Raw genomic sequence first — 12723 nt, forward strand, 5'->3', positions numbered from 1 at the left:
CTGCTCTAAAAGATAAGCAACAGCATAACAACCTTTACAGAATTTTTTTTATTTTTGTTACAGCTGATAAAAATCCTGCAATAAATCTGTAATGTGTCTACATCCTGCTAGACATAGAGGTAACATCCTGTGTTTACAAATTAGCTGCTCTGCAGAGGCAGCCAGCTGACACAACTGAGAGATCAAATTACACTGGTGATTAGTCACAGATGAGGGAGAATTAGACAGACTAAACTCTCTAAATACATACATCCATACATACAGGGTGCATTTCTCTCTGTTTTCTTTCTGTCCTGTGCAAGAGTTCAGGTCCACTTTAAGTGGTCAAGCGATTAATAAACGTTTGTATTTTTTCCATCTTTTGGCCATCATTGAGGTAAGTTATGCAATGTGGCGTATGAAAGACCATCCCGGAGTCTGTCACGTGTGCCGTATGTAGGCAGACTCCAGCAGCCGCTCTGTGCACCTCTCACTCTGTGCTGTGTGTGGCCTCCGCTCTCCGGCTTAGTGAAGCCTGTTTTGCCTACATCTGCATCCAATGAGAGGGTTACCCATACGGCAGCAGGTGCAAGTGAAACAGGCTTCATGAAAGGGAACCTTAACCACTTAAGTACCAGCGGTCTCTGCCCCTTAAGTGCTGCTGGTACAACACCATCGGAATCCAGACGAATCGCCGCGCATACCTGCCGCAACCGCCATCACCGCCGCATGCCGGGATCCTCCTGACATGTGAGCCAGTCAGGAGCTGCTTTCATTGGCTCCTGAACGTGTCTATCAATGTAAGCCAATGGGAGTGGCTTACATTGATAGACACGGCCAGGAGCCAGTGAAATCGGCTCCTGACCGGCTCACATGGCTCTGCCGTCATAGACACAGGCAGAGCCAGTGAGCTGTGGTGAGAGACGTCGGGTTTGAGAGGCGCGATCGGCGGGGAGCGACTGAAACTGCGGATACACGCTGCAGGCAGTGATTGAAATCTGTGCCCTGTCAGCCAGAAGCCCACCAAAACAGGGCGTAGATTTCAATCACCATGGTCCTAAAGTAGTTAACTGAGAGGGATATGAAGGTTTCCTTTTAAACAATACCGGTTGCCTGGCAGTCCTGCTGATCTCTTTGGCTGCAGTAGTGGTTGGATCACATGCAGCTAATCCAGTCTGACTTCAGTCGGAGCACCTGATCTCCATGCTTGTTGAGGGGCTGTGGCTAAAAGCATTAGAGACATAGGATCAGCAGGAGAGTCGGGCAACTGGTATTATTTTAAAAGGAAAAATCCATATTCTTCTCAGTTTAGGTTCTCTCTACAGAACCACTATTGCGAAATATTGTCAAATTTGAAATACATGAAAACACATTTATTTATTTATTTAAGTATTTATATAGCGCTGACATATTACGCAGCGCTGTACAGAGTAAAGACAAAAAAAAGACAAAGACAAACACTTATATAGCGCTTTTCTCCTGGCGGACTCAAAGCGCCAGAGCTGCAGCCACTAGGACGTGCTCTATAGGCAGTAGCAGTGTTGGGGAGACTTGCCTAAGATCTCCTGCTGAATAGGTGCTGGCTTACTGATCAGGCAGAGCCGAGATTCAAACCCTGGTCTCCCGTGTCAGAGCAGAGCCCTTAACCATTACACTTTCCAGCCACACATAAAGAGTATATTGTCTTGTCACGAACTGTCCCTCAGAGGGGCTCACAATCTAGTCCCTACCATAGTCATATGTCTGTGTATGTATTGTGTAGTGTATGTATCGTAGTCTAGAGCTAATTAACTTATCTGTATGTTTTTGGGATGTGGGAGGAAACCAGAGTGCCCGGAGGAACCCCACACAGACACGGGGAGAAGATACAAACTCCTTGCAGATGTTGACCTGGCTGGGATATGAACCAGGGACCCATCACTGCAAGGCGAGAGTGCTAACCACTACGCCACCATGCATAACACAACACATAACACAACACACAACACATAACACAAAACGTACATTTCAACCACATTAAAATATGCTATAAATTACTTTTTTCCTATGTTGCTGTCACTTACAGCAGGTTGTAGAAATCTGATGGAGCTGACAGGTTTTGGACTAGTTCATCAAAAGCCTGTTGGTATTTTCAGATTTCTACAACCTACTGCAAGTGACAGCAACATAGAAAAGTAATTTATAGCTCATTTTACTCTGGAAGAAACCTACCTCTAATCTACTGTCACAGGAGCCCTCGTGGCTGACCGCACTTAGCCCTCTAAACGGTGCCAGCGCACAGATCGTGCGAACTCTGGTCGCAGTCAATGCGCAGGAACCGTTAAGAATTAGCCGCAGACAACTCAGAAGGGAGCCTGTGAGACACGGGTAATTACAACGTCACCTACTGGTTCAGAGTAAACTGCCACCACCGCGGTTACTATGGGACCGTGGGGCCCACTAACTGACTGATTAATCCTGCGAATAAAACGGTTAAACACACGATATTCTGTCTAGCCAACAACAAACAAACAGTAGCGTATCTTCAGAGACCCAGGATCAGTTCTGTGTGTGCTGATAAGCAGGGTAGCGAAACAGTGAATGACTTGGGGAAAGTCGTTTATTCACGCAATATAAATAATTAATATATACAGACAATTATGAAAATCAACAATTATGAAAACAGTAATAGCCAGTATGAAAAATAAAAGAAGGGAGAAAAATACTTAGTTCCTGGAAAGATGTCCTGTTTGTGGGAAAAATCAGAGTTCTGGTTTCCAATCAAGTTCAAGCAAAACGGTTTCAAGTTCTTAGAGTTCTTTGTTCAGATGGGTCAGCAAAATGGCCACCAGCCCTATGTCCTCTGGCTGGCAGCAGATTGTCATGAAGATGGTAAAGGGAGGAAGAACTTCTCAGGCAGCTCATTCACTTTTAATGGAGATGAGCTCAGAGGCGGGCTTCCAGAGTCGGCCCCCTAGGCCGGACTATGGTAATCACACCTGGGCAGGGGCTTTAGCAAATCCATAATCCTGACAGGTTCCCTAGGCCGACCTGCGCGGCCGGCACACAGATAATAATTACATATTCTCGATCCCCAGAACCTACCGATTAATATGATATCAAACTTGGGCATGTTTGCATGCCCGGTTACAAAACGGTGGAATTCCCAGCGTTCTGGTTAGGCTAGGGGCCCAAATTTAATATCAAAACACTCACAAGCTCCGGACCAGCAGAATGATATAACTTTCACATTTCTCCGATGTATGGTACTTCTAAAACATGCATAAAGATCATAACTCTATGTTTCCCTATCCTGGCTGAATGGTTCCGCTAAGTCTGCCCCCTGCTGGGATTAGCTTCCTTGGCTCTGAAAAGACTCCTGGTTTGTTAATTAACATCTCCATGCGATCAGCTAAGTGTCACCTGGTTCCCAGAGCCAAAAGGGAAATTGTGCCTTCCACAGGGAATATGTCCCAGCTAATTAACAGCTTCCCCCCAGGCTGTCACTGTAGCTTAGGAACAGCTGGGGAATCTGTCTTAGCTGAGGGATACTGTCTGAAGCGCAATCGATGCAGGAATCGAGTGCGATCGTTCTTTACTTCACGGGCGGTGCCAGGACGCGCCTGCGTCCCCGCAACCGTCCGTGACAGCCCTCCCCCTTGTCCGCGGCTCAGCCACTCATCCGCAAGATGTGTGGCGGCGCCGCTAACCTGGCTGACGGGCCTCGAGTTGCCGGTACGGCGGGAAAACCTATTGGAGCCTGTGGCTCGGTTCCCCTGGACCGGTCGCAGTCTGCTACCCTCAGGGTTGACCCGACATGGACCGTTCTGGACAGGGCGTTTGCGCCACTGCAGTCGGACGTGGTGTCTGCTGGGACTGCTGACAACGGGCAGTGGGTTGGTTAGGTCAACAGCCAGCCCACGCAGGGTTCCCCTGCCAAGTGGCTGTGGACCCAAGGGAACCCCGCGGGAATCCCTGGACCTTCCCAGCTCCTGACAGACGGCACATGCCCTGCAGTAGTTCGCTACATCCCTGTTCATCCGGGGCCAATAATACTGTTTCCGAATACCGGCAAGTGTCTTGCGGACACCCGAGTGCCCTGTCAGAGGATTACCATGTGCGGATTTCAGCACATGTCCCCTGAACGCACTCGGGACCACAAGCCATTTGGTATTCGCGTGTGATCTACCGGTAGGGGGCTGTACAGACTCACTGTACAGTCTCCCACCTTCCCAGTACACCTTGAAAGCGGCCCCGTCTGCGAGGGGCTCAGCGGCTTGCTGCCGGAGCACCTCCAGGTTTGGGTCACTTTGTAGTGCGGCTGAGAATACGGCGCTGTCAGTTTCAGCCAACTGGCTCATGTCACACGAGGCCAGCGGCTGAAAGGTCTCATCCCTGCGGTCAGAGGAGGGGGAGGAGGCCGGAACCCCCTCCACCTGTTCTGAGCTCGGGTTCCGAGCAGTGCAGCTGCGTGGTATGGCTAGCACAGGTACACTGTCAGAATGGCACATATTGGCATTACCTACATCATTGTCACAAGCATTTATAACAGTAACAGGAACATTTTCATCACAGACAGTTTGTACAGTAAACTCAGGTACAGGTACAGCATCATCACAACAGACAGTCTGTACATCAAACTCAGGTGCCTTTGAAGCAGGCACTATTGAACCGGGTACCCTTGAACTGGGCACATTTAACCCACCTCCCCCTGGTGCTCCCCCAAGTGTATAAAGTACCTGGTGGTGGGTGGAGAGTCCGTCTCCTTGAGCGACAAGGCGGTCGTGGCAGGTTCATAGTAGGACACAAGCTTGCCCAAATCAGTCCCTAGCAACACAGGGACTGGGAGATCCTTCATAACCCCAACAACCCTTTCGTGGACCCCTCCCACTCCCCAATCCAGCTTCACTCTGGCGTGGGCTATGTGGAAAAGGGTGCCCTCTACTCCAGTAAGGGCAAGGGATCGGCTGGAGCTGATGCTCTCCTTTGGCACAAGATGTGAGTGAACTAACGTGATGTCAGCTCCGGTGTCTCGAAATCCGGTGACAACTTTGCCGTTCACTCTAACAAGTTGCTGCTGGTCGGTTCGGTCGCGGATTTCCTTTCCGCGGGCAAACAGGACAAAATCGGATGATCCAGGCTGTGGTTCGCTGGCGGGCTGCCTCTGCTGTGGGTGAGGTGCAGGTGATGCAGATGATCCAGGTGCTGGTGGTGTCTGTCTCCGCTCCGGACAGTCGAATTTCACGTGTCCGGGCTGGCGGCAGTAGTGACAGGTGACCTCTCCAGGCGCTGCAGGCCTGGGTGCAGCAGCTGCGCTGGGTGGCCTCTGTGGCGGACGGCTCACAGGGGCAGGAGGGTCTGCCGAGGTATTGGGCTGACCTCCTCTCCAGCTGGATGGGACAGTTCTGCGGGAATCAGCCACCCGGGTAGTTGCAAAAGTCTCAGCAAGGTCTGCAGCGACAGTGGCTGAAGCCGGCCTGCGTTCTAACACAAACTGTCGTACATCAGCAGGGCAAATGTTCAGAAATTGTTCGAGGACTATCAAGTCCTCCAGGACGCCATAAGACCCTTTGGTGAGGCCTAGCGTCCACTGGCGGAGTGTGGTGAGCAAGCTGCTGACCACATCTCGGTACGAATCAGAAGACTTTTTCTGCCAGGCCCTGAACTTTTTCCGATAGGCTTCTGGCGTCAGCTGGTACTTAGTAATGATAGCGTCTTTTATAGCAGCATAATCATTATCCTTTTCCGCAGGCAATTCTGCGAAAGCATCAAGCGCTTTGTAGCGCAGCAACGGTGTCAGATGTCTGGCCCACTGGTCTTGGGACAGACGATACTGACGGCATGCTTTTTCAAAAGATCGCAAAAACAAGTCAATGTCTGTGTCTTTTTCAATATTAGCAAATTTAAATTTTGCACTTACGGGTGCTGCAGCTCCTTCAGCAGGGAGGCTGGGCGGTGAACTCCGGCTGGCCTGTTGCACTTTTGCCATGTTTAGCTCATGCTGTCGTTGGTGCTCCCGTTCTCGCTCAGCGGCATCCCTCTCCGCGTGGCGTTCTGCAGATTGGCGCTCCCGTTCCTCTCGTGCTTCCATGTACTGCATGTACTTTTCCAGGTCAGTCTCCATCAGCTTTTGTAATGCCTGCTGCATTACCGGGTCAGCACCCATGGACAGTCCAGTACTGGCCGGTTCCAGGCGAGTACTTTCAGAAACTCTGGGGTTGGGGTCCACACTGACATTCTCTGGCGTAACTGTTGCAACAGGGCCCGCAGGATGCTCAACCTCTGTACGCCTAAGATCTTCAGCCTCTGGTTCCCCTTGATTGTCAGATGGGCTGGTATCCACCTCAGCGGACACTCCCAGCTCCCGCAGTTGCTGGGCATCCCATCTGGACAAGTCTGCCATCAGGTCCCGTTTTGTCTTGCGGAGGATGCCAATGCCCCTCTCTTCGCAAAGATTTTCCAGGTCTGCTAGGCACATGTTCTGGTAGTTCCCGGACATTTCCATGCCAAATAAAATAAAACTTTTGGGGAGGGGTACTGGCTACACAGTCTCTCTGTATATATAAAAAATATATTGCCTTCCAGCTACACCAACGAATTAGTTCGTTTCTCGATAGCGCTAGCGCTATCGTAGATACTTTCAGCACAACACAGGTCCCAACCGCTGCCTAACACTGTCACAGGAGCCCTCGTGGCTGACCGCACTTAGCCCTCTAAACGGTGCCAGCGCACAGATCGTGCGAACTCTGGTCGCAGTCAATGCGCAGGAACCGTTAAGAATTAGCCGCAGACAACTCAGAAGGGAGCCTGTGAGACACGGGTAATTACAACGTCACCTACTGGTTCAGAGTAAACTGCCACCACCGCGGTTACTATGGGACCGTGGGGCCCACTAACTGACTGATTAATCCTGCGAATAAAACGGTTAAACACACGATATTCTGTCTAGCCAACAACAAACAAACAGTAGCGTATCTTCAGAGACCCGGGATCAGTTCTGTGTGTGCTGATAAGCAGGGTAGCGAAACAGTGAATGACTTGGGGAAAGTCGTTTATTCACGCAATATAAATAATTAATATATACAGACAATTATGAAAATCAACAATTATGAAAACAGTAATAGCCAGTATGAAAAATAAAAGAAGGGAGAAAAATACTTAGTTCCTGGAAAGATGTCCTGTTTGTGGGAAAAATCAGAGTTCTGGTTTCCAATCAAGTTCAAGCAAAACGGTTTCAAGTTCTTAGAGTTCTTTGTTCAGATGGGTCAGCAAAATGGCCACCAGCCCTATGTCCTCTGGCTGGCAGCAGATTGTCATGAAGATGGTAAAGGGAGGAAGAACTTCTCAGGCAGCTCATTCACTTTTAATGGAGATGAGCTCAGAGGCGGGCTTCCAGAGTCGGCCCCCTAGGCCGGACTATGGTAATCACACCTGGGCAGGGGCTTTAGCAAATCCATAATCCTGACAGGTTCCCTAGGCCGACCTGCGCGGCCGGCACACAGATAATAATTACATATTCTCGATCCCCAGAACCTACCGATTAATATGATATCAAACTTGGGCATGTTTGCATGCCCGGTTACAAAACGGTGGAATTCCCAGCGTTCTGGTTAGGCTAGGGGCCCAAATTTAATATCAAAACACTCACAAGCTCCGGACCAGCAGAATGATATAACTTTCACATTTCTCCGATGTATGGTACTTCTAAAACATGCATAAAGATCATAACTCTATGTTTCCCTATCCTGGCTGAATGGTTCCGCTAAGTCTGCCCCCTGCTGGGATTAGCTTCCTTGGCTCTGAAAAGACTCCTGGTTTGTTAATTAACATCTCCATGCGATCAGCTAAGTGTCACCTGGTTCCCAGAGCCAAAAGGGAAATTGTGCCTTCCACAGGGAATATGTCCCAGCTAATTAACAGCTTCCCCCCAGGCTGTCACTGTAGCTTAGGAACAGCTGGGGAATCTGTCTTAGCTGAGGGATACTGTCTGAAGCGCAATCGATGCAGGAATCGAGTGCGATCGTTCTTTACTTCACGGGCGGTGCCAGGACGCGCCTGCGTCCCCGCAACCGTCCGTGACACTGTATGTGTTTACATGTATTTACAATTTTACAATTTCTTGCGATATATGTCAAAAGACCACACTTACTCACACAGCAGGGAGAGTGAGACATGCACGGCAGGGAGAGTGAGACATGCACAGCAGGGAGAGTGAGACATGTGAGACATGCACGGCAGGGAGAGTGAGACATGCACGGCAGGGAGAGTGAGACATGCACGGCAGGGAGAGTGAGACATGCACGGCAGGGAGAGTGAGACATGCACTGCAGGGAGAGTGAGACATGCACGGCAGGGAGAGTGAGACATGCACGGCAGGGAGAGTGAGACATGCACTGCAGGTCTTTAGTGCGCAACCCTGTACTGCGCATTTAAACTATGTTGAAGCATTTTATCTACATTGGGGTGCCTCCTCCATGTGCATTACTTTCCTTTTCTTGGGTTAACTACATTTTTTTTTCTATTGTCGTCTGACCTATCACTTCATCAGGTTTGCCACTTTCCAATGTGGAGCCGCACTAACTAATAAAGCGTCTCACAGTGGTTGATGTCTACAACTCTGGATTTTGAATACACAACTGTAGTGAAAGTAACCTAATTAATAAAATTGCTTATTTTTTGCAGTGTTCATTTGTAAATTATTTAGTCAGTGTTTGTCCATTGTAAAATCTTTCCTCAAGCCTCATTTACAGTCTGAACTTTATCACAGGTGATGACATTGTTAGTCCTGGCAGGTACATTGCTGTGGAATGTTTCTGAGAGTTGTGAAGCCAGTAGAAATATACTTGGTGTCCCAGAATGCTCTTGGAGGAGAAATCTGCATAGCTTAAATGCCTAGGCTAAACATCACTGGGAGGGTGGGGCTACATACCAATATATGCTAAAACCAGGAAAATTACCGTAAACTTTTTTATCCTTCCAGTGTCTTTTTGTTTCTGGGAGACCCAGATTCCTCCAGTCCCCCTCCCCCACACCTTTATGCGTGCTTTGGATAGTGGTAGTCATTAACACACCATTCCCCCTCCCTGCTTACACCTCAGTGGCTGGTTAGTGTACTGGTTAAGGGCTCTGCATCTGACACCAGGGTTCGAATAGGCTCTGCCTGTTCAGTAAGCCAGCACCTATTCAGTAGGAGACCTTAGGCAAGTCTCCGTAACACTGCTACTGCCTATAGAGCGCATGCTAGTGGCTGCAGCTCTGGCAATGTTATTTGTCTTGTCAGTGACACTGCAGTTGTCCTCAGCAGGTTTTGGTGCTCCATATCAATTTTAATGACAAGGGCCTGAGAGGCCCAATGTAAAACTTGCACTGGGGCCCATAACCCCATGGGATCAATTAAATACTATTACTGCCAAATTTGATTGGCCCAATTCCAGGTTGCATACAAATTACAACAGAATGAGAAAAAAAATAATTTCACTAATACTCTCTAATCACCAGTATACTGTGACCCAAAAAAGGGGTGTGGCCATATGATACTGTGGGTGGAGTCAAATATATATGGCCTCTGGGTACAACCATGACTGTGACTCATATAATTTGTATTACCGTACTAATACTCCTAACTTAAAGGGGAAAACCAGGCTAAACTTTCTTTAATTAGTGGAGAATGTATAGAACTTCTGTCAGATTTTTACTGCTGTCTGTGTTCCAGCTGTGGATTTTGTTTTTCATATTCTATCCACAATGCTCTTGTTTTTGCACAGGGTAAATTCTTCAGCTGCACCGATGAGGCAAAGCACCTCCCAGGGGACTGCAAGTAAGAGACCAGTCATATATGCAGCACACATCTCACCACTGTAACCAGCCCACATCAGCAGTCACTCACGGGGGGGAATCGCGTGGTTCTGCCTATTATTACTATTTCACCAAAGCACTTTCATAAAACTATGGTAAAGGAGTGGCGTTGTCTACGGCTGATAAGCATATGTTGTCAATCATTCTGTAAGTTGCACAAAAGACAGCTGCAGTCTGCTTTATGATTGTTGGCGACAAATCTAATTTCTTCTGCACCAGTATGTTTATGTGCTGATTTTTGTAAGTCCAGTTCATATTTATCCTGATTGGGGGAAGGGACAGCTAAACAAAGAGAATCTGTACTGTCTGATTTGTACAATAAAAAACATACCAATCTGGGAACTGTGATCTCCTGGATCCCTCTTTGCCGTTTCCGCCGCTCCCCACCGCGATCCTGGCTTTTAATCGCCAGTTTTAGGCAGTGTTTACAAACCAAAAATATGGCCGCTAACCAGGAAGTGATGTTTGTGTGTATATGTATATATATATATATATATATATATATATATATATATATATATATATATCATGTTACAGTATACTGCAAATTTTTATTACATAGTGAATTATCTGCACTCCAGTCAGGGTTTCCTGAGTCAGGCAGCCACACCCCCCCCCCCCCCCCCTTCAGCACAGACAAGCTTAAATTGAGAGCAGAGAGTGAGGAGTAAACAAAGCGTTCAGAGCCTGCAGGGGCGTGCATAACTTGTATTCATTACAACAGAGGCAGCCCATTCCTCCTGGGTCAACAAAGCTTGACAAAGAAAAGAAGATTAGATATATTACAGAGACAGTGCAACTAGAAAAGGCTGCAGTAATACAGACCACATTAGAACAGGTATAGGAACTTATAGGATAGAAGAAATAAGGCTGAACATTTTGTGACGGAGTCTCTTTAAGGCTTCTAGTAAGCAGAGCAGTTCCTAGGTAGACGTTCACAATGCCTAACATTCCTACAGAAACACCTAGAGATTTTCTCATGTAGATAAAGTATAGGGTGCTAGTTTTCCTTTGAACATAAGGTGGGCTAGTAAGTGGGTGGCAGTCTGATTACATAAAAAAAAGAACGCCTGGAAATGTGGGCGCACAGGAAAGCCAGTAGTAGAATATCAGTAAGTTTACTGATATTTTACGATTAAAGTGTAATGAAGGAATATATTTTACTATAGCTAAACCTAACCCTACTTTCACACAGAACCCTTCTTCCCTGACGCCTTAACGCTAACCTCTACTGCCAAGCAATGAATAGACATTTTACACTCATTAGGTTTACTTAGGATTTTTGACAAGAAAGCTTACATCAAATAGTACATAATATATATATTTTTTTCTGTAATGAATTGGGCTGAAACAAAATGTTGTACTTTTTCTGGAGATATAACAACATTTTTGAGTGAAATATGTTTAAAAAAAAAGTGAAATAAAAAATAAAATATTTTTCTGTTTTTTTTTCAAAGAATTGCATTTCCTGACAAAAATGTTACTGTTTGTAAAAGCCCTGATTCTGCTGAATCCAACTATGCCAGATATGTACTGGTATCCTACTTCTCCTGTTCTGGAATAGGTGCGCCTTTACAGGTAGCCAGATATAGGTGCAGCCAGTAAAGGTATCCTGGAATAGGTGTGCCAGTACAGGTAGCCATATATAGGTGCAGCAAGTATAGGTAGGCTGGAATAGATGCCCCCAGTAGAGGTAGCGAAGTATAGGTGCAGCCAGTATAGGTAGCCATGTATAGGTGCCACCAGTTCAGGTAGTCAGATATAGGTGCAGCCAGTATAGATAGCCTGGAATAGGTGCCCCAGTATAGGTAGCCGGTATAGGTGCCCCAGTATAGTTAGCAGGTATAGGTGCCCCAATATCAGGTAGTAGTTATAGGAACTCCCAGTGTAGGTAGCAGGTATAGGTAGCAGGTATAGTTGTCCCTGCATAGGTAGTAAGTATTGGAGCCCCCAGTATAGATAGCAGGTATAGGGCCATTGCGGGGAGGGGATCCGACATCATCCTCCCTCCCTCCACGTGGGCCCCCCTCCTGTGGCCTCCCTGCCTGGCTGGAATGCAGCGGTGCGGGCTGTAATTACTCACCCAATTGCTGGCTCCATGCGGTGTGCCCTCTGGCTGCAGGCTCCTCTCTGGTCTCCCGAGAGCAAGTAGAGAGCAGAGAGAGGAGGCGGGTGCATGTGTGTGGGACATGTTGCATGGAGGAGTGATCGGGTGAGTAATTACAACCCACACCGCTACTCTAGTCAGGCAGGGAAGCAGAGGAGAGGGGCCCACGTGGAGGGAGGGAGGAATGATGTCGGCCCAGCCCCCTCCCTGCTGCTTCCCGAGGGACAATTTGCCAACTAACATATGGCATACGTTGTTAAAGCTGTTCCCTGCGAAAACGTACCTAGTACGTGCTTGGCAAGGAAAGGGTTAAAAAGTGATTTTGCAGCAATCCTATACTTTGTTTTAAAGTGCAATCGCTCCAAAATTGCTGCAGGACCCGCAATTGTGATTTGGGGAAATTGCAATTGCTCCTGTGGAATCCTCTCTATTGAATTTCATTAGCCTAGGGGATTTGGAATCGCCAGCAATTCCACAGCGTGGCTGAAACAGGTCCTGTAGTCCCAGCTCTGAACCTTATTAACTGCCCTTTTTGTCAGACCTTGAATGGTTTAAAAGCATTTAAAATGTGTTGATGACACATAAATCAATGATAATAATATTGTTACAGGGGTACATTCATTGTATATAAGGATGGAGATGTCACTCATCCAATGGTGCGAGAAAGAATTTGGCACAACAGTGACTTCAACTTTGACAATGTCCTGTCAGGAATGATGGCGCTATTTACTGTGTCTACTTTCGAAGGCTGGCCAGCGTAAGTATCAATTGGAGCTAATAGGAGTTTTATCTATCAGCACATT

At 47.5% G+C, this 12723-nt stretch overlaps 1 protein-coding gene across 7 annotated transcripts in view; it reads left to right on the forward strand.

Moving 5' to 3' along the window:
- CACNA1F (calcium voltage-gated channel subunit alpha1 F) overlaps positions 1-12723 on the forward strand; it is a 349606-nt gene that overhangs the window by 238422 nt on the left and 98461 nt on the right. For all 7 annotated transcript variants that reach the window (XM_068248313.1, XM_068248312.1, XM_068248314.1 and 4 more), the window contains 2 exons: positions 9723-9775; positions 12531-12677. In XM_068248313.1, the coding sequence (XP_068104414.1) occupies positions 9723-9775; positions 12531-12677 (200 nt within the window). The remainder of the gene's footprint in view (positions 1-9722; positions 9776-12530; positions 12678-12723) is intronic.

Source organism: Hyperolius riggenbachi, chromosome 8 (assembly GCF_040937935.1).
Source record: "Hyperolius riggenbachi isolate aHypRig1 chromosome 8, aHypRig1.pri, whole genome shotgun sequence".
Classification (NCBI taxonomy): Eukaryota; Metazoa; Chordata; class Amphibia; order Anura; family Hyperoliidae; genus Hyperolius; species Hyperolius riggenbachi.